The sequence below is a fragment of the Zonotrichia albicollis genome, chromosome 16 (genome assembly GCF_047830755.1).
Source record: "Zonotrichia albicollis isolate bZonAlb1 chromosome 16, bZonAlb1.hap1, whole genome shotgun sequence".
In the NCBI taxonomy this organism is placed as follows: domain Eukaryota; kingdom Metazoa; phylum Chordata; class Aves; order Passeriformes; family Passerellidae; genus Zonotrichia; species Zonotrichia albicollis.
Window position 1 is genome coordinate 16074445 of NC_133834.1, and position 21953 is coordinate 16096397.

Below are 21953 nucleotides of genomic sequence, written 5' to 3' on the forward strand. Positions count from 1 at the left end.
TGGGATTGATGTTTTGTTTGGCAAACCTAAACTCCATGAAGAAGAGTGCCTGGCTCTGCCAGTGCCTCTGCCAGGGAACACCCAGGTATTCATGTACTTGTCCTGCACAGCCTGTGGTATCTTCCTGCTGTGCTCTGTTAGTGGCTGTGAGAGGAACAGGCTCTCTCTCTATAGACTTGAACTGTAACAAAAATCCCGTCCTTCATCATGGGAGTTACCAGGCACATTGGATTCATGGTACTTCTGTAGCTCTGCTTTTCCAAAGGTGCTGCTCAAAATCTCATAAAAGCCACCAGGGGCCAGGAAACTGAGCACACCCTCCTGATCAATGGAGTCAATGCAAACATCCCAGGAGTGGACACTGTTGAATTTGTGGAGCTCTATCACACCAGTGGGCAAACAGCCCATCTGGATGGGCACTGCCTGCTCCTGTGCAATGGCAACGGGAGCCGAGCGTGCTGAACCTCCAGGGCAAAGTCACCGACAGCCAGGGGTTCCTTCTCATTGCTCCTCCTCCCTGAGCCCTGCCCTGGTTATCCCTCACAACCCCATCCAGAACAGCCCTGGTACCATTGCTCTCTACTATGGAAAACAAACTACAGAGAGGGCATGAGCATCGTGAGCTATGGACTGGTAGATGCCCTGGTCCATAAGACTAAGAAGACAGACAGACAGAGCAGACACTCCTGCCTGGGTGCTGACCCCTGGCTTTCCTGGAGGATCCCACCGAGAGGGCAGAGTCAATGGAGAGGTGCCATGGGAAAGATTCTCAGTGGATCTTCCAACACCAGGCAGGGACAGCCACTGCATCCTGGCTGCTGAGCTGAACTCATCTGCTGTCCTGATCAGGGAGGTCCTTCCCTCTGCTTCTTCTGGCATGTGTGAGTTCAGAGAACTCTAGGGCCCCACTCCACCGTGCTGAGGGACGTTGTCTTGGGGCTGACTGATGGACCAAAGACATTGTTTCACTGGGGATGTCTATGGCCAGAGCTCCCTAGATTGACTCCTCCTGATCAGCCCAGCACAAAGCAAAGCCCCAGGTAAGGACTGATGTGTGGATGTTGACCTCAGGGCTGGGGGAGAGATCAGCCAGGCTTGGGGCTGGGGGATGCTGTTGTGTTCGTTGTTGCTTGGCATTCTGAGAGAGCAGTGAAAATGTGCCCCAGAACTCAGTGGCAAATCAAAAAGCAAAACAAGTGTTAGAAAAAGTAATTATATAAAGCAAAGGGAAGATCAGAAAGTATTAGGAGAAGAGGAAAGAATGGAGGACAGCTTTTATGCCTCTATAAATTCATTGTTTGCTTGGATGTTTAACTGTGCCTTGTGTGGTTCAACATACCAATCTCAAAAAGGATGTGTTGGGATTGGAGGCATTCAGACAAGTCAGCCAGGATGGGCAGTGCTGTGGAAACACTTCCACAGAAGAAATAACTTTGAACACCCAGAAAACGAAAAGCTGAGGAGAGCCCTGGCAGAGGTTTTAGAGATGTGAGCAGCCCAATGAAAATGAACAGGGCTGGATTTCTTACTCTTCCACCTGGCACAAGTGTAAGGAGCAGCAAAAAGAGGCAGCAGGAAGTTTCAGGGCAAACCAGGGGAGGAGGTGTGGCAGTGGTGGACCAGAGCCCCAGGTTAGGGGGCTTATTTTCTTGGCCTCTTAGGAAGATGCAGTTCTGCTCTCAGCCCTGCAGCCACCCTCCCATCACTCCTGGTTGTGTCATCTCCTGGAAGTCTTTCTCTTCTCTGTGTGCAACATGGTGGTCACCCACAGCAAATACACTCCTAGGAAAACCACAAGGGCTTTATTTCCATGGCACCAGCTGCAAGCACAGGTCACACGTGTGCCACTGTGTGTAGCTGCCCTTGTAGCTGCCCTCTGAACTTCCTCTCAGTGCTCTCAATTTCTTCCAGGCCACCAGAGAAGGAAGAAATATTTTGTGGTTTTGGGCACCTCAAAAGATTCTGGGGATGCTTACTCTGTGAATGTCTTGTGTAACTCACTGACTCATGATTTCTGGGAGTACAGTTTTCCTGGACAAATCTGGTTCCCATAAAAGTACTTTGACAACTGAAACTTTTTATAAACAGTTGAACTCCTTAAAATTCAAACTGCACTGAATATTCTCACACCACTTGTAAAAGATCTGATTGTCTACTTCAACTCTGCTTTTTCCCCAGGAAAGGTGCTCTAATTTCCCCTCTGAATGAGCTGGGCTGTGAACAGTTAATGATCAAGGGGAGGGGGGCATGAAAAGCAATGTGAAAACATAACTGTTGTCAGACGAAGCAAGAAATTTGTAAGGATTATGTTTAACTATTCTTCAAGACTGATACTAGTCAAGGAGGTGACTGGAGATAGGCTTTGACATCATTTTCTGATGAGGCATTGATAAGATGTCTCAAGCAGTTTGGGGAAGGTTTTCCTTCATTCCACTCAATGACACTGTGTGACTGTATTTAATCATCCTAAAAGGCATTTTTAAAGCGACTCCATGCTGGGCATCCTGTGAGAAGCTGATTTAATTCGACCACTTCAGATTTGGGACAGAAGCTTATTAAAATGTCCCAGCTTCTAGTCCTGTCTTTGTACAGCTCATCTGTCTCATGCTGAGCAAACTTAAAGCTGTGAGAGCACTGGAGCAAAAGTCCTCCCTTGAGAGATGTCAATGTGGAAAACGTTCCAGTGAATCCCTGAATGGTTTGGGTTGGGAACTACCTTAAAGGTCTTGTCATGGTTTGACCCTGGCACAATGCCAGTGCTCCATGAGAATACCCTCTCCCTGGTGTCTGCTGTGAGATGTGACCAGGAATAAGCAAAGCAGGCTGCTGCTTAGAAATAAAGAAAACTTTATTAACTAAACTACAAGAAAATTTTAAAAAAATGAAAACCTTACAAAAGCATTTTCCTCCTCCCCCCCCCACCAAATTTCCCAATGCAATACATTCTCCCAAATCACCAACTCTCAGTCCAGCACCACCCTTTAGAATACTCAAACTTCAGTCGATGAAGAGGAGAGGAGTCCTTCTTGCACCATAGGCTTCCCCTGGAAACACGCTGAAACCTCGTGTGCTTCCATGTCACTCAGCACTGCCCTGAAAGTCCTTTTGCCATTTGTGACATCTTCCTTCCATGCCCAGTGCTGTCACCACTGTGCATGGACCAGAGCTGCTTTTGGGGTTGTCTTTCAAGGATGCCTTGTCTCACTCCAAAAAAGGCACAGCTCTCCTTTGGGACATCTGTCCCCCCCAAATTTTTCACCCCCTGCGGCCAAGGGGTCCCCACAATGAACCCTCCTGGTTCTGAGGCACTGCTTCCCCCCAAGTGCAGTCTCTGTGTCACAGGAATAAAAATGGTTCAGTCTGTGGCCACACAAGAAAAGTCCAGCCAGAAGGCCACTCCGTCATCTCGGCCCCCACTCAAGAGTCTTCTGCACTTCCCTCGTGGCCCATTCCCTCTTATCTCATCTCATCTCTTATCTCTCTTCTCATTCAGCTCCAGGAGGTTCAGCATTTGCAAGGTTTCTATCATGCAAGGAAAGGGTTAAAAATTTCAGTCTCTGCCTGTCCCAGAGCTCCGGAACTCCCACGCTGCCCTGCCGGGCACCTTCTCGCCGCACTCCCCCCTTCTCCTCCTGGGCCGGCCACTATCAAATTCAGACACCAGCTCTCTCTCTCTCTCTCTCTCTCCTCTGGGGGCAGGGGGTGGCTGCCCGATGTCTCTTGGGGCTCCTCCACCCTTCCATCCTCAAGGGCCTCCTCACCCCCCGTCTCTGTCCAGGCCCAGGCCTACCGCAGGGCTGCCCCTTCCCCGCCCAGCAGCAGCAGCTGAACGGGGAAGGGAGATCCGATCTCTTCGCCTTCGAAGTCCCAAGAGAGCTTCCCTGGGGAGCAGCTTTGCTTTTAACCCCTGTGTGTTCTCAGAGGCGTGTCCAAACTTCAGTGGCTACATCAGGTCCCAATATTAAAATCTGAGCACATACTGGTAACAACAGCATATCCCAAAAAATAACCTACTTCCTGTCAGTGAAACCACAACACATGCCCTGTGCTCTCACCACTGCACATGGACCAGAGCTGCTTTTAGGGTTTTTCTTTAAAGGATGCTTTGCCCATTTCTAAAAAAAAGCAATCTCTCACTTTCAGGACATTTCTGTTCTTCAAATTCATCTCTTGGGGCCGAGGGGTCTCAAGAACAGAGATTTTCTTCTTCCCTGAAGATCGAGAGAACCACCACCCTCCTCACCCGTCATCTCTGTTCACGCACTCCTTCACATCACATCACTGCACTCTCTTGGCTCCAAGCCATTCCCTCCCTTTAAATTGAGGCAATGGCTTAGAGCCAAGAGAGTGTAGTGATGTTATGTGAATAACATCACTGAAAAATTGTTCTGTCCATGGCTATACAAGAAAAGTCCAGCTAAAGGCTCCTCTATCATCTCTTCTTACTTCGGATTTTTCCTAACTTCTTCGGGCATCTTTCACTTGCACAAACTTTCATCACACTGGCTCATTTCTTCATATTTCATCTCTATCTCTCTTCTCATTCAGCTCTAGGGGGATCAGCATTTGTAAGGTTTCTATTATCTAAGAAAAGGGTTAAAATCTCAGGATCTGCCTGCTCAGAACTCTCTTAGGGCTGCCGGGCACCTCTTCGCTGCACCCTCTTCTCCTTCTCAGCCCTGCTGCCTGCACAAGATATCAAATTTTAAGGTGGCACAAGCACAGGCACAGGCTCTCTCTATCTCTCTGGGGGGGCTGCCCAATGCCTCTCAGTGCTCCTCCACCCTGCCATCCCTTCACCTCCCCTCTCTGTCCAAGGCCCGGCTCCCCTCACCCGGCCGCATGGCTTCCCCTGCCCCACCCAGCCCGCAGCCGGGCAGGGCAGCTCTCTGAACCTTTCACCACCTGAACCAAGAGAGCTTCTCCTGGGCGTTCTCTGCTTTAACTCCCTGTGCTCTCAGAGGCGTATCCATGTCCTCAGTGGCCACACCAGGTGCCAATATTCAAATCTGAGCACCTATTGCTTTGACCACAGCATCCCAAAAACTCACTTCCTTTTCAAACCAGGACACTCCCTAACCCAAATGCCTTTTTGACCAGTTGAACAACTTCAGTCAATTCTGAGCAGTGGGTAGAGATACAAAGTGTAGTAAAAAGTATTCTGTTGGGTGGGATGACAATCTCAAATCCTTTTCGTCACCAAAAGAAAGCTTGAGAATGTGCTCAAGTTACCCGTGATGCAGCATGGCAGCATGACTTCAGAGCAGTGGGGGGGAGAAAGGTGAAGAGCATGGGAGCAGGAGGGCACAAAGTCATGGGAGCAGTGTGATCCTGACACCAGAGGGCTTCTGACCACCCAAAATGTACTGTGGTTTCTTGGCAGAGTTTAACATAAAATATGTGGGTTCACTGGTGAAGGTCCGGGGCCAGGTGTGGGGTCAGCAGCCAGAGCAGGAGCAATCCACCAAAACCTGTCTCTGGGGATTCCTGCCAGCCCCCATCCCTTCTCCATGGATGGGAGAGTTCTGAAAACCAGTCCTGAGTGTGTCACCCCCAAAAATATGCCATTCCTGTCACACAGTGATGGTAGGTAGCAGGGGCTCTGCTTCCAGCACAGTGAGCAGGGCCGGGACCAGGGTCAGGTGACATCTATACAGGAGAGGGCACATGTGGGCTAGCCACTGGGCTTCAGTGGGGAGGCCCCTGCTTTTGGACCTGTTGCTCACACAGAGGCTCAGTTGCTGGGAGCAGCTACTGGCTGGAACTGTCCAGAGGTGGGATTTCACAAGGGCTGTAGCAGGGAAAAAAGAGTGGGAAGCTGAGACAGCCCAACCTATTGTTGCCCAGAGAAACTGTAGGTGCCTCATCGCTGAAGTGTTCCAGACCAGGTTGGGTAGGGCTTGGAGCAACCTAGGATAGTGGAAGATGTTGCTGTCCATGGCAGGGGATTGGACTAGGTAGCCTTTAAAGGTTCCTTTCAACCCAACCCAACCTGGCCCAATCCAACACATTCTCTGACTCTGATTGCGTGACCTCCTGGGGCTCCCCCATGCTGGGAAAGGTCAAGGCTGTAATGCCTGTTCTCTGCTTTGTTCCCTCAGCTTCCTTCCAGGGCTGGGAAATTTCCCTGTTTGTTATGGGATCTCTTCTGCTCCTGTTATTTTTTGTGGGCCTGGCTTTTTATTTCATCAAAAGGTGAGAAACCATCGTTGTATCTGCTGTGTATCCCCCACCCTCTCCTTCCCCAGGGCCTCCTCTCTGTAACTGCTGCACAGAGACCTGCTCCTTTACTCAGCTAAACACCTACACTGCCTTCAGACTGTTCAACATGCTGCTCCTCATCCCTGAAGTCCCTTCCTTTTCACAAAGCCTCTGTTCCTGTCAGAGCAGACTGCAGGAGGCTGAGATAACACCAGTAAATCCTGGATGATGCTGGGAATGGCAGCAGGTGCAGCGTAAGGGCCATCAGTGGTACTGACACATGCTGTGGTGGGAGAGCAGAAAGCTGAAGGCATGTGGCACACAACAGATGATGCTGTGGCCACAGGGAAGAGCTCTTCCTTGGAGCAGGATGGAAATGCCAGACACCTTAGGATTACTTTGGTGGGAAACGCCTTCCGTGTTACAACATGACACCACATTAAATACTAACTTGGTGTTCCCCAATGTGGTCGGGAGGCAAACAGCAGCTGAACACTCAGGCTATACGTCTGTCTGAAATAAATGTTATGGTGGATAGGTTATTTAACCAGCCCAAGTGATTTGTTGTTATTAATTTTTGCTGGGTTTTTTTTAGCACTGGATAAAGGGCTGATGTGCAAGAGTTAGAAATGAGGAAGGTTCTTAGAATACATCTGGAGAATAGAAAACCCAGTGTATTTTTTTTTTTTTTTTTTTTTTTGTTAATAATTTAAGATAGCCCAAGTCAGATTTAGGGAAGCTCTTTCAGAAACCAACGTGGTTTTAAGTACATGTGCCGGGGAATAGCAGTTGTTGTGCTCCTCTTTTTCTCTGAAATGTTAACAGAGACATTAGGGAACTGTGCCTGCTGAGTGCCGATCATCCAGCCTCCTCTTTTCAAACCTGAGGTGCAGATTAGCTGCCTTGTGCAAAAGAGCAGAGCAACTGATCATGTGGTTTTTTTCATCTGTTGCTTTTCAGACATCCCGAAAATTACACCAACATCCAAATGAGTGACTGCAGGCAGATGGCAGCAGACTTCCAGTTCCCCTGGGCACAGGTGGATCTGACAGCCCTGGGGCCAGCAATGTGTGTGGGGCAGCAGAGCAGGTGTCCAGCTCCCCCAGGCTCTGGGGCTGCTGCACAGACCTGCCACACGCATCTACCTCTGTGCCCGTGCGTACAGCTCCATGTGTGTGTCTATGTACAAACACCTCAGTTGGTTTTTACCCTTCTTAATTTTGACCTTTGACTCAAAGAGCCCTCAGAAACAGGCCGGGAACTTCTCATAGGCACAGGTTGTGCCAAGCGTGGTGCCCACGCAGACAGAAGCTGCTTGGCTGATGTGGAGGAAGGACACGTGCTCTGCTTCCTCTCGGGATTCACTACTGGCTGCTGAGCCAAGGCCACCCCCATCAGACCTTTCCTGCTGGCAGCCAAGGCCAGTCTCTGGTCCTTCTGGACTCCACTGCTCAGCGAGGGCCCATCAGCCTCCTCCGTGCCCTTCTGGTGCAGGGAAGGGGTTTCTCAGCATCATGACCTGCTCTGCTAGAGCAGCACTGCGCCACCAGCAGCCTGCCCTAGGGAGAACCGGGAGGGTATCCTGCCCAGGAAAACCAGTTAGAGGAGAGCTAAACACCCAGTTAATCAGCTCCTGCCCAGGTGCAACTCTTACTGCTACAGTCTTGCCCATATCTCACCAGACAGTGGGCAGCAGCAGTACCAGACTCCAGATCTGTGGGGCGAGGAGGGTGGAATCTGCTCAGTAAAAGACTGTTTCCTACAAGTGTCACAGACATCTTTTCATAAAAATCCTTTCTTTTAGGATTTTTCCTCTTCTGGGAAGCTGGGGCCCCAGAAGAAAAATGTAAACAATTATTATCTGCTGTTGTGGAATGTAACAGGTGCATCTGTAATTGGTCTTCTGTGAGTGTTTTGATTTGCTGACCACTCACAGGAGAGCTTGCTTGCTTTCTGCCTGGACACAGAACTTTGTTATTCATTCCTATTCCTATTCTATTCTTAGCTTAGCAGCTTCTGCAACTTTTCTCTCTATTCCTATTAGTATAGTCTTAATGTATCATATATCATAAATTAATAAATCCAGCCTTCTGATCATGAAGCAAGATTCTCGTCTATCTCTCTCACCCTGAGGAACCCTCATCAAGTCATGTAACATACAAGTCTGATGTATCCCTAGTGGTGCAGCAGATGATACCAGGCTCCAGCAACATTGTGTGTGGGGCACTGGTCTCACCTCACAGGTTTCTGCATCCTGTGCAGTTCCACGCATGGTGATAGTGACCCAGACAGTTCCAGCCTGCTCACTGGGTGAGGGGTAGGGAATACACAGATACTGATCCCACACTGGTTCTGCACCGTGCTGTAGACAGATTTTTACTGAACAAGCTCCTGTGGAGGGAAGGGCAAGATTGATCATCGTGGCATTGATCCATAAGAGAAGGAAGCATCCTGTACCCCTGGAGTCCCACCTCCCTGCTGTGTCCATGTTAGCTGCATCCTCCCCTTGCAGGCAACTGCGTTCTCCTGAGGTCCATGGGCCCCAGCCAGCTCCAGTGCCAGCCAGGATCAGCAGCACAGGAGGAGCAAGGCCTCAGCCTTCCACTGTCCAGCCTCTTGTGCCAGGCAGCCCCTTCCAGTCAGCAGGGCTGGGAAGATGAGGCACCAGGGACCTTATCTGCTGGGCGCTGCATGGACCTTAATCCTTGGGCAGCCTCTGAGAGATGGTTCTTCCTCCTGGCTCCATTAGCACAGGCCTGCTGGCACACACAGGCCTTGTGGGAGCTCAGATCAGCTCCATCTTGAACTGGCTGAAGTTTGGCATGCTGGGCGAGGGCTCGGCCATGCTGCTGAAAGGCCCACAGGGCTGGGTGGCAGGCACAGTGCTGTGGCTCACGGTGGAGCTGAGCTGCTGCAGTGTCACCAGCACCTCCTGCTGCAGCCGCTGCTGCTGCTCCTGCTGGCGCTCCAGGTGGCACTGCCGCTCCAGCACCGCATGCAGGGCCTGGCTCAGCTTCTGCACCTCCAGCTGCACAGCATCCAGCTTCTCGGCGATGGCAGGGCAGCTGGGAGCAGGCAGGGACACTGCTCCACTGCAAGCAAGGCTGTGATTGCCCAGACCCACAGAGTCTGGCACGGCAGTCTGAGTGCTGGCATCTTTAACCTGGCATAGTGAGAGGCAGGAGAGAAGGGAATGTGAAATATTATCAATGGCATTTAACATGGGATTCATTCTGCACTTGACTACAAGGCTCAGAGAAGGGCTCTCAGAGAAAGACATCACCTTGCTGCAGACCTCTAGATCTCACCATGTTCTGCTCTTCAGCCCCACCCAGCCCCTAAGCTGCTGCTCCATCAGAGCCCCTGGTGCACCATGTTGTTAGCAGATGCTGATCCATCCTGGTGAGTGCCACTGTACAGCAGTGGGGCTGCCCATGCTGATGCCAGGCTTGTGTTTACTCTCTGCACAGACAGAAACAACACACCCTGGATTTTGCTTTACAGCCTTGGGTAGCTGGTAGAACTTCCTGAGATGGTACTGGCACCAAGCCTTAAAAACAGGTTTTGGAGCTGCCAGTTGGAGGCCAAGCATGGCGTGACTGGCATCTCCATGGCCAGCAGTGGGTGCTGGCTGGAGGTGGGTGCGTGCATGGCCTCACCCCCACCCAGAGGGGCTTCCCAGATATATTTGCCAAGTGCCAGGGTTAGCATTGCTGGGGAGTGCAGCTAGCAGAGGCTGGGGGCACTCTGGAAGCCTTTCACCCTCAGAAGCCTGCCCCCACACATGATGTAGACGCAGCAGGATTCTGTGCAGGGCTGGCCGGATGGCAGCAGCTCCTGGCTGAAGCACATGGCTTCTCTCATCCTGCCATCCTACCTTTTTCTGCAGGAGGATAGCCCTGTCCACTGTCTTCTTTTTCACCATCAGAGCTGAGTTCTGGGTGGGGGGTGTGACCAGCTGCCCTTGGCTGGGCAGTGTCTGGGGCAGGGGGGCAAGGCCCCTCAGAGCAGTCCCTGGAGCCAGGGCTGTGCCTGTGGAGCTGTCATCACCTGCAACAACAGAGAGAGAAATACCTCAAAAAAATACACTTGGGGGGTCTCCAGTGGGGAATAGGGCCCTTTCGTGAGCCCAGCAGTGCCAGGAAGTGGCCATGGTAAACCCCAGTGGGGCCAGGCCTTACCATTTCCAGGGGCCAGCCCCATAGCCAAAGTGTCCCCAAGCTGCCCACCGTCCTTGCACAGTGAGGCCACGCTGACAATCTGGATGCCTTCCTTGGTGTCCTGGCTGCCCACAGGATCCCCGGTGGGCAGTGCAGGGTGCCGGGTGCCCAGCAGCCTGGGGAGCTCAGCCTCGTGCCCCTGCCAGGGCTGGTCCCCATCCCAGCCAGCTGCTGCTGACCCCGGCTCCACACTCTTCCTCTTGAGGAAGAGGTACACGGCCTGCGGCGTCACTCGGATGTCATCCAGCTCCAGCACCTTCTTGATCTTGCGGAAGCTCAGCCCAGCCCTGCGCAGCTCCACGATCCTCCTCTTGGCATGGTCATCCAGCCGGCCCATCGTGCCGGAGCTCCTCCTGCGCCCGGCACTACATCCCCGGAGTGCACCCGTGCCAGGGATGCTGGCACCCCCCGGGCAGCTCCGTGCCCTGTGATGGTGCTCAGGCTCAGCTAGTGCCGTGCTGCCAGGCTGCTGACCCTTGCTCTGCGTCCATGTGGTGCCATCCCCAGCAGTGACACGGTTCCCAAGTGGAAAGGGTGAAGGAGGTGGCTCTTCCCACCAGAGTGAATGTGGACAGCCCCAAGCCTGTCCCTTGCTCACTTGGAACCCCTTTAGAGAGAGGGATCCAGCTTGGTCCCCCAGTCTGCCAAAGGCACAGAGGATGGCAATGGGCTTGGCTCTGCCCAGTGTCCCAAACGGGACATCAATCCCACCCTGCCAGCAGCACAGTGAGGAATCAGAAGCAGTCAGGACCTCAAGCAGCAACTCAGTGTCTCAGGAAGCCTGGAGAGAGTCCTGGCAAGTGATGGTTCGTCGCGCGAAGCTGGCAGGACTCCATTGTGTTTCCCTGGTGGCCCAGAAGGTCACAGCAAGCAAAACTGTAGAAACTCCATGTGTTTCTGGTGCTGCAGAGCCTGCCCTTGGGTCTGGAGATGACACCGTCCTGTACCTTTGGGAGAAGCAAATGCAACTACTGATACACTTGTAAAAAAGGCACAACTAAAAATACAATGGCTGCACTTCCTGTGCTTCCCTTCTCACACCAGGTACGTGCCTGTCCCACACAGGGATACACCTTTATATGTCTATCTATGCACATGTATGTGTCTGCACAACTATGGTGGAGAGTATTTTCCACTCTCTACCAAATTCCTTAATCTGCATTAAGGCATTTCTTGGACCCTCAGTGCTGCAGCTGCTCCCTAAAGGACATGCTTTTAGGTTTCACTTCACTAAAATAAATATCTTCCAGGAATTCCCAGAAGGCAGCAAAACACTTCCGATTAGAGACTACCTTAAGTTGGCTGCTGCCAAGCAGATGTGATATAGGAACCTTTTCCAAACCACATTTCCCAAGCTACATGTGGATCTTAAAAAAGACAGTAATGTGTTACATTGGCCAAGAAGGCACAGAGACTATTGGACATCAGTGTCAGGGAGAATTGGAGTCAATTTGACAGAGGAGTTTTGCCCCTCTGCATCTTACTTGTTCCATGGCAAAAGAAAGACACATTAGCTCCAGAGATGTAGGCTCTACTTTGATCCAGCTCTGTTTATGTCAAGAGGCCACCCCATGCCCTGCTTGTGTGCATTAGGGACCTTGGAGAGAAGAGCTGGGGCAGTGGATATTGGATACCAGACATCCCTGGATGTGGACAGTACAATTGCAGAGCAAGAGCAAAAGGTCAGAAATTCTCAACCTTCCCCACATCAAAGGAAGATGCTCCAAGGATACCACCACCTTAAAGCTACAGGTATGAGGTGTCTGAGCCCTGGCAATACATTCTGCCCTCCTCCCACAGTGCCTCCAGACATGGCCAGAGGACACTGGAGTGAGCTGATCTGAGCAGCCGTGACAGAAACACCATTTACATAAATGCCAGGAAAGCCCATAGCCACGGCTGCAGCTCCACCCAGCCTCCACAGGGAAGATGAGGAGACCACCTTGGAGGAGCACCAACTCCACACTGCATCTCCTCCAGCTTCCTCTCCACTCTTTGTGTAGCATCCCCATGTCCCAAGTCCCTCCTTCATCACATGCTCATCCCCTTCAGCCCTTCCCAGTCCTCAACTGAGATCCCACTGCCCTGCCCTGGCTTTCCTGGGCTTGGGGAAAGTTCACGGGAGGCACAGACCATCCCTGCCCTGCTAATCCCACATAAACTCAGTATTCCCAATTCACAGTGTTCCCTCAGAACCCTCCATTTGTTGGAGGATCAGCAGGATGAGGAGTTTGGCCAGGATGGCTCCAGGGCAGTAGGGCTTGGCTATGGAGAGCAGCTGCATGGAGATACCATCAATGCTCAAGACTTCACCCAAGCTCCTTATCCTTCAAGAACTGCACTTGCCTCTGCAGCAGGTCTTTTAAAAAAATCTATTTACTGATCAAAGGTAGACCAAGACCTGAAAAGCCATTTCAGAGAAGACACTGCAAAGCAGGCTGGGGGTCAGAATCCAGCAGGTGAGCAGGAGATGCAAGAGGCAAGTGCAGGCCTAAGTGCAGGTCAAAAACCAGCTCCAACCCTGCTCACTTACACCTTGAGGGCAGACAAAGTGCACAGCAGTGACTCCACCCCTGTCAGGTAGGGGAAAAGGGTTACCACTGAAAACAACATGAGTCTATTCCATAAAACACAGGAATCCAGAATGCTTTGGGTAGAAAGGGACCTTAAAGCTCATCTTGTTCCACTCCCCTGCCATGGGCAGGGACACCTCCCACTATCCCAGGTTCACCCAAGCCATGTCCAACCTGGCCTTGAACACTTCCAGGGGCAGCCACAGCTTCTCTGGGCACCCTGTGCCAGGGCCTCACCACCCTCACAGGGAAGACTTTCTTCCTAATATTTCATCTAAACCTACTCTCTGACAGTTTGAAGCCATTCCCCCTTGTCCTATCTCTAGATGCCCTTGTAAAAAGTATCTCCTCATGTTCCTTGCAAGCTCCTTTCAACTATTGGAAGGCCAACTCATAAGATCCCACAGTCAGCCCTTGCAACAGCCGGGCCTGGCTCCATCTCTACTTATACCTTTATTTACCCAGGTCTTGCTGCAAACTCACAGTTTTCCTGTACTAAATGTGCTCCCCACTTCCACACTGAGTCCATCACCTCCTCTTTCTCCCTCTCCAGAGGGTATTTTCCCCAGGGAGCTGCAGCCTGTGCTATACACACACCTTATCGACTTACACATTCACAAGAGAGATGAGATCTTTACACTCACCTGGCCTTCAAGGTGTTTGTTACTCTCCAATAATGTTGAAAAACAAAAATCAGTTCAATGAGAGGGAAAGATTCAAGGATTTTCCTAGACCTGTGACTGATGAGGTTCCCTTTGCTTTCCAGGGCCAGGCTGAGAGTGACGTTTCCTCTAACAGTTTCTTACACCACTTGGGAAAAGTTAATTCCAGTGGTGGTTTTGCAGGAGGATAGGAAAAGGGAGCACATCTGTGTAAGAAAATTCGCAGCAATTGTGTGAGCTCACCCTCTGGCTCTAAAGCTTTCCCTTTCTGTGGATGTCAGGAATACAGAGAGGGTACATCTCCTCCAGAAAATCCTGACACAGTCTCATCTGGACTGACTCAATCTTTGCTATTTCTAAAACAGAGCAGCATCACAAAGTTGGCTTGGCTGGCATTTCCATACAAAGACCAGGTGCTGTGAGCTGAGTGTGCAATAAGAGTCCCCTATTCTGAAATCCTGCTTGCCTCTACCTCCCTGGCTGTCACATTGTGTTCCAGCCACAGCTGCAAGTCCTTTGGCAAACCCAGATTCTGCAGCCACAGATTATTCCCCTGCAAGCTACAATGGCTCCTCGCGGTATCAAAGCCCCCCACACTCCTTGTGTTTTGCAGTGGGATGAGGATCCCAGGGGAAGATGTGGTGACTGGATCACTCAGTTTACTTAGTTCCAATCAGAGAGGCCTGTCATGCAGCACCACAGTCTACAAGTTTTTCCCTTTAGTGGGTTGGCTTCTGAGACCTTACACAGCCAGCTGGACATACACATTTGCCTTGTTACACCACCACACCTGCAACAGGAATTTTACTCCAGCCTGCCAATTTAGGTGTCTGTCCAAATTTCAGATTAGCCACCCTTTCTTTAGCTGCTGCTGAATGCTTGCAATGCCTGAAGTCTTTATGTACTTAGTTTTGGCTGAGAAAGGCCCTTTACCTTGGTATTACTGCTGATAATGCTCTATTCCATAACTCTGCATGCAGCTATATCCACAGAAACACAGCCTAGAGACTGAATCAGCCTTCCCATCACAATTGTTTCCTTAGGTCCCCTATGCTCTGGCCCAGATAATACTACATACAAAATGAAACAGCCTCAAGAGAGGAGGAGAAAGAAGACAGCATGCTCCAGGCTTCCTTTCAGAGCAGAGTGGATTTAAGGTCTAAAAAAGAGGAAGAGCATGAATTCAGTACTCCCACAATTCAAGTGACATAACCACTAGCCTTAAGCCAAGCAGGCTCTTCCGCTGCACAACTTGTCCCTTGTGCAAGCCTCCACTTCAGGAGGTGAACCTGAGAGAGAGGACCTTCCCCATCCTGCACGTCCTCGGGGTAGAGCTCCCTCACCTGCCTGCACACACATCCACCCCAGCCACTACCACCTGTCTCTCCCACAGTTCTTCTGAAGCCCTGATTACCAGGCTTTGAATGCCAAGTTCCCCAAGAGTAAAACATTCATTGTGTGATCATGGAGCTGGCTCATGTCTGGGAGGATTAACTTCTCCCTTTTGTCTCACAGCTGCTCTTGGACACAGGCAGTTTTTATCCTTATACACAGGTACAAGCAAAGCTGCTTCTAGAATTCATGCTGAGGTGATGCAAGGAAAAGTTTATCCTTCAGCAGACATGGCACAGGTCGCTGTGCTACCCTGGAGCTGGTTTCTCAATGGCTCTTTTAGCTGCACCACAGCATGCCCATGGCCAGCCTGGCCCATGAGATGGAACAGCCTTGGAGACATGGAGGCATTTAGGTACAGATGGTCTTAATCAGAGCAACAAGCTCCCATCCACTATTTCAGGAGCAGCAAAGTCATGAGACAGCAGGTACAGTGGTGGAGCAACAGGTTTCACCAGAGAGACAAACTGCTGATGCTGAGAACAGATGTGATTGAAGGAGAGGAAGGAGAGAAGCAAAAGCTGTGACCCACAGGGAGCATGACGATGCAGAGCAAGAAGATACAGCTCACTGTCTGGTCTCAGCAATTGAAAACAGACACTTCATGTTGTTAACATCCCAAAGCATGTTGAGCTTAAGGGCTTGGTGTGCTGCACAGAGTGCAAAATACTCCTGCCCTAAGAAGGTCCATGTCAGATCATGAAGAACAAAGTTGGATGTGGCTATGTCTCTTTCCTTTCAATGTTCCTTGTCCAGTGCGAGGCCGGTTTACCAAGCCATGGGAAACAGTGTACCTCATTTACAATGGATTCAATGTTGCCAAAAGGGGATTGATCCTCATGGACCTTGTAAGGAGACACAAGCCAATATGCCAGACCTGGGCCTTGTGATTAGAAACAGCTCTGACAAGGTTCTCTTGTCTTGTCAGTTGTCTCGCTTGTCTTGCTTTCTTTTGTGTCTGATTTCCAGACTTCCTCCTCAGACCCCCAGCACAGCCTGGGAAGCTGGAGCAGCTGCAAGCAGCTGGGGAGAGACACTCATCCATCTTGTTTAGTTTTGTTGCTTTCCCGTAGTGTTCTGAATTGCTGCTGCAAAACCTGGCAAGATGAGACCTTTTTCACTCTGCATCAGCTTGGAGGGGAAAATAATTATTATAAACATCTCCCAGAAGCGCAGGGAAGACAGTGCTGGTTTACATGGGACTCACATATAGATTCAGACAGCAAGGAATGTATCAAGTAGAGCAAAGGAATTGTGGAAGGAGTGAGTCTGCTATGGATGCCCAAATCCTCACCCTGCAGGGAACTGTGCTCTGAACACAGTCATGTGTCCATGGGGAGTACAATTCTCCACTGGGCTTCCCGCCCTCCAGGTCCCGTTCCAGAGCTTGCCTGGCACAGCTCAGAAGGGACATGGATAGTTCTTTGTCCAACTCCTGGCCCTGCACAGGACAGCCCCAAGAATGGCAGAGCTGGCCAAGGTGGTTCAGTGGAACTTAGCCTGGAAAAAGATGAACAGTATTAGGTGTCCAATGCTGAAATGTTGCCAAAGCAGAAAGATCTGTGCCAGGGAAAAATGGTAATTTCTCCTAGGCTGCAATTTTACTCAGTGCCACTGTTCTGTGGGATTTGCCAAGCCTTATGGAAGCAATAACATTATCTAACAGTACTGAGTGTAGCGAGGCAGCATCCCACCTTACCTGTGCACCTTACCCTTTCTTTGTAAAACTGGTGAAGGAGCAGCTCTGTTACTGGTTTTGTCAAAAGGTGATGGGTCAGATGAATTTAGATGGTGCTGCTGCTACCTGAGCCTTGCTGGCTCCCCTCTGAAGGGATAACCTCAGAAGATTTTAATCAAGTTGTACTTCAGACATCAGAATGGCAGAGAGAAAGGGTTGGGTCTGGCCCAGGGTTTGAAGTGAGCTGTTTAGAGCCCATAGCTTGGTTTGCTCTATCACCTCCTCTGCCAACTGCTTCATTCGTTTAGGCTGTGCTTTCAGAACATTGAGGAGCTACCCCTGCCTGGCCACACTTTAAAAATCAGATCCTTACATGGAAAACATAAAAAATTATGATTATACCTTAAGATTTGCAGAATGTGGACACTGAAGAAAGTTGGATTGCCACAAAGTTTCTTTAACAGTTTTGGGGGTTGCAAAAAAAAAAAAAATTGTGAGTACAATGGTCAATGGTACACATAGTTCGCCTTGCCTCAGACAATGCTACCACAGCCTGGAGCTCATTGGGAAACAGGGTATAGAGATACAGTGGAAAGATAAAGAGGAGTGTGTTGGGATGTTTAGGAACACAGGGTAACACTGTGTTAGTGTTGTTAGTACTGCTACCTCACCTTTGAGGGGAGAAAGGGACCGGCATTGGGAATACTGGAAAACCCTCCTGTATCAGTGAAAGGGTTTCAGGCCGTACACTACAGAGCAGAGACCCTGTATAAAATCACACTTTGATAGCCTGGAACAAAAGGCTTTGCACTGGATCAACTCTCCCACAGCCCAAAAACCAGAGGTCATCCTCAGCATTTTTACCTGGTCTGACAAAATCAGCATGGCTGTGATGCTGTGTCTGGTAAACGTTGGGTATGTATCAAGAAATTATTTGGAGCATCCAAACATGATTTTAAGAACTGTGGAACCACAGCTTGAAGGAACAAGATTCTTTCACAGGGGACTTGGAGGCCTGTGGGAGAGGAGCAGGCTAGATTTCACATTCTGGCTCCAAAATCTATCTTTGCCCTCACACTAAACAAATTAATCAAGGTGAACTTTGGTATTCAGACAAGAACAATAAATACCAAGTATCTCACTGTCCTGCCTTTACCTGTGCCTCTCTGTAAAGCATTATGAATTTTGAGTCACTGCTCTGCACAGACACAGCCGTTCCAGCAGAGAGAGCTGCACTGGCTATGCCACCAGCACACATTGAATTTCTAGTCTTTCACATGCCTGAATAGGAAACAAATAAATCACAGCAAAGTGTAACATAGAATTTATTCCTTGTGGTGAAACCATGACGTTTGCCTAAGTTTAGCATTGAGCAGGTATATTCCTACAGCATCGGGACAGAAGAGTGTTGCAGGAAAATGAGCATCAAGGCACAGTTTTTAAGCTAAAAGCCCTGAAATATACAAATGTATGCACTGACACATCCAGGGGCAGACAGTTATGAAGTCCTAAGCCTGTTCATGGCCTAGCTACCAGTATGTACTGTAAGAATAGCCTTAGACCTCCAGAGAGCCAGTTGTTCAGAAACTATGGCAGACGGCTTAACAGACCTTTAAGTATTTCAACTAAATTGCTAAATTCACACCCTTCTGCTGATTAGAGAGAAACCCCAAAATCTCCTGTTTTCATTCCAAATCTATGTAGGTACTCAACAATGCAGCCATTGGAAACTCCCTACAATGACAGCTAAGGCTGTCTCTACACATTTGGATGAAAAGTTTCCAAGTCCTCAGAAGACAAATGCTCCACCCTGCAAAATTCCTCTAAGGAAGCCACACAGACTGTATCCTTTGGAGCCACACATCCCTACTCTCATAGAAGTGCGAGAGTGGCAGACTGAACAGGAGGCAGAGCAAAGATCTCCCAGCACAGGGAAACACCAGCATCCAGAGGCTGTGGATCTCCCAGCACAGGGAAAGCATCCAGAGGCTGTGGGCTGGGCCAGTGCTGCAGTGCAATCCCCACAAATGTTAAGCAATGCCTGGTACAGGGTGCTCACACCTCACCATGATAAAGAAATGCCAGTGTTGATGTGGGCAGAATGACCCACTGAACACCTGGATCTCTGGGGCCTCAAGGAAAGCTCTCTGTAGTCGCCACCACAACCCAAAGCCAATTAATAGGAAGGACAAATGAAGCGCCAGTTGCAAGTCGGCACAGCACACGGGACAAGCGCCCTCAGCCTCAGGCAGCGTTTAGAGAATGAGCCCCAACCCCACTGGCACCGGAGCGGAGCAGTTCCCCTGCGGAGGTGGCTGTAAACGGCCTGTCCTCAGCAGAAGCCTGGGAGTGCAGGAGGGAAGGGACAGAAAAGCACTGAAGTAAGAGCCAAAAGCAGCACTCACACAGCTCTGTTATTTCATCTCCTGTTCGTCCACCAACACATGGGCGGTATCTAAAGGAATCTGCACTTCGCTGGAAAATTGCTGGCCAGGCTTCTGAGTTCCAGAAGTGGCTGGAGGACAGCACTTCAGACCGGGCATGCCACTCCCAGCTCCGACATGGAACCTCAGCACCGCCCCAGCTTCCGCACGGCCGCGGGCCCCGGAGCCCTGTCCTGCTGCACCCTCCCTGTGCTCGCACCACTGCCGGGACTTCCTCTCATCCTTCCCCACGCCACTCGCAGCGCCCAAACCAGCTCAATGCACGGAAGCAAATGGGCAGAACACCCACGTACAGGGACTCCCGACGGCTGCCGGGGTCCTCTCAGGCGACGGCACCAACTCGCTGCCGCGTTCTCCGGTGGCCGGCACCAGCCAGGTGCCAGCGCAGCCCAGCTCTACCGCAGCCAACTTTCAGGGAAGCGGCTGTTTGAAAACCTCCCGTCGCCTTTGTTTGGTTGGGGCAGAGCCAGCAAGGGCTGCCGGGAAGGTCACCCAGGAGGACGCCGATGTACAGGAAGGGCGGAGCTCGTCTCGTAACCCTTTCGGGGCAGCCGCGCTCCAGGGCCATGGGAGCCGCGTCACCTCAGGGCACAGAGCTGTGTCCCGTCCCGGAGCACGGCCCGGGCTTGGCTGGTCACACCCGTGCCACAGCATGGAGGAGAAGCCTCACCAGAGGCAGCGCTGCCGTCCCTACAGGTGCCCTCCAGGCCTGGAAGCGCCAGCTCGATCCCTGCGGGGGCTGGTGCTGCCCTGTGCCAGCCGGGCTGCCGGCAGAGCCTACAGCGGGGCCATTCGCTCTGAGACTGAAGCACACACGCGCTTTGAGCTGTTCTCATCTCTGCTAGTGCCCCCAAATGAGATGTTAAATGTCTCTCCTCGTTCAGGCTTGGCTCAAAGGCTCAGTCCTGCCAGCTGATGGCAGCCCTGGAAGCGGATCCGAGCCCCCACACGCTGCCCTGGGCTGGCCCTGCGGCTCCAGCTCTGCGGGAACCTGCTTCAGCTAACAGCTGGCAGCAAACCTTCTATTACAGTATTATTGTTTCTCTGCTGGGTCAGTGACCTTACCTGCCCACCCCCGGAGAGATGACAGCTGTTATGAGAACAAGGGTTTGGAGGATTTTGGGATCAGCTAGCCTTTATGGCTTTGCCATAACTGAGACAGAAAAAAATGTTGAACTCTGTGAGTGCAGACGGGTGGGTGTTAGGCTCTGCTCCCAGCGAACGCGGGACAGGATAATGGCAAATGGCCTCATGTTGCACCCGCCGTGGTTTCGTTTGGATATGTGATAAATACATATTATATTGTTGGCTTTTTGCAAATATTAAGATGAATGCTACATGTGCAACGTTAAAATAACTTTGCTTTTATTTCTGCTATTAACAAAAACTTAGACATAGTAGTAGCGGTAGCTGATATAGTTAGGGGTGAACTGTCTGTTTGGTTGAGATAACATCCAGTGAACATGTCATGAGGCCCCTGCTATTGATATGCCAGCTATCAGCATCTGCCATCTGAAGAAGGTATGGACCAAGGCCCAAAGTAGAAGTGGTAAAGAGAAGGGACCAAAACCACCGCCAAGAAACACGCCTGCTCTAAAAAGGCAAACCCAAGCAGGGGCCATGCATAATAGTTCCTGGAACAGGTAAACTAGTTTATGGAGAAATACAAATATGCATGAGTCTATGAATATGCAACAGGCTGATGTAAAAGGTATTTAAGGGGTATCTTGGAAGATAAGTGTGCTCTTGGCTGAATGCCAAGCACCCAGCCCTTTTTAATGCTTTGCTTTATTTCTGTCTCCTACTGTCTTTTTATTAAACTTTTTAATTTTTACCAGGAAAGTGAACCTCATTTTTCACAGATATTAGGGATATACTCCATGCAGAATGGGTGGTCAGGCACTAGAAGAGGCTGCCCAGGACAGTGGTAGAATCACCATCTCTGAAAGTGTTCAAAAAAATATGTAGACGTGGCATCTGGGGATGTGGTTTAGTGGTGGCCTTGGCAGCACAGTGGGAATGGCATTGGAATTACACTCAATGATCTTAGAGGACTTTTCCAACCTAAATGATTCCATGATGCTAAGCTCATCATGACAGTCTACTACTACTAATAGTCCTCATTTCACATAATGAAGTTTCTCATTGAACCCATGCAGAATTTTAGTAGACTACAAAATCTCCTGCGAGAGAAATCTGCCCTTTAACAAGATGCTGTGGACAGAAGAACAACTTCCTTTTTGCTTTCTTTGGGGTTTTGTTTATTTTCTTTGTTTTCTGAACCTGTTCCATGCCAGGTCATACGTAATACCTCTTGGTTTTGCAGCAGAACGGAAAATAAGCCTGTTTTTCTTCTTGCCAAACACGAATTTACAGACACCTGCCCTGGTCTTGCTCATGTGCTGTGATGGAGGTAGACAGGACATATCCTTCCACTGCATTCAAGAGGTGAAGTTTCTGTCATCAGGAATTTAACAGACGTGCCTGTGGCCGTACACATAAGCTGATCAGAAAGATCTGTCACCTTCAAGGCCCTGCATTAGGGATGGGGTCAAAATACACTTCTGGCTTTGTTCATCTGAAGTCAAAAGTCAGGCAGCCAGTGTGGTGAGAAGGTCAGAGGTTCAGTGTCTGCAGTGGCAAATTTCAAGTTCACAAACACATTTGGCAGGGGGAGAGAGAGGATATCCATCCCACGACATGAAATACCACTGTATGGTGCTCCATCTTAAGTCTTTCATTCGCCTCTTCCCCATTTTCTGGCAGTTGAGAGGGCAAATCCC

The 21953-nt window shown here is 50.3% G+C and overlaps 1 protein-coding gene across 3 annotated transcripts; it reads right to left on the reverse strand.

The window, feature by feature from the left end:
• Positions 1 to 8551: 8551 nt before the first annotated feature.
• On the reverse strand, positions 8552 to 19683 carry LOC102069651 (uncharacterized). 3 transcript variants are annotated; one of them, XM_005493168.4, is made up of 4 exons: positions 19464 to 19683; positions 10383 to 11368; positions 10079 to 10251; positions 8552 to 9364 (listed from the first exon to the last, which is right to left on the reverse strand). In XM_005493168.4, exons 2-4 carry the CDS (start codon positions 10756 to 10758, stop codon positions 8987 to 8989), a joined length of 927 nt encoding a protein of 308 aa, XP_005493225.1. In that variant the 5' UTR covers positions 10759 to 11368; positions 19464 to 19683; the 3' UTR covers positions 8552 to 8986. The 3 variants fall into 3 exon arrangements, with proteins under 3 accessions (XP_005493225.1, XP_005493226.1, XP_074408939.1); XM_005493169.4 differs by lacking the exon at positions 19464 to 19683 and adding an exon at positions 19132 to 19452; XM_074552838.1 differs by lacking the exon at positions 19464 to 19683 and adding an exon at positions 13639 to 19079.
• Between the last annotated feature and the right edge of the window lie 2270 nt (positions 19684 to 21953).

Coding starts and splice junctions, on each gene's coding strand:
- LOC102069651 (XM_005493168.4), bottom strand. CDS start 10,758: ATGGGCCGGCTGGATGACCATGCCAAGAGGAGGATCGTGGAGCTGCGC. Junction 10,252..10,382: donor GGGGCTGGCCCCTGGAAATG/GTAAGGCCTGGC, acceptor CTGTTGTTGCAG/GTGATGACAGCTCCACAGGC. Junction 9,365..10,078: donor CTATCCTCCTGCAGAAAAAG/GTAGGATGGCAG, acceptor TCACTATGCCAG/GTTAAAGATGCCAGCACTCA.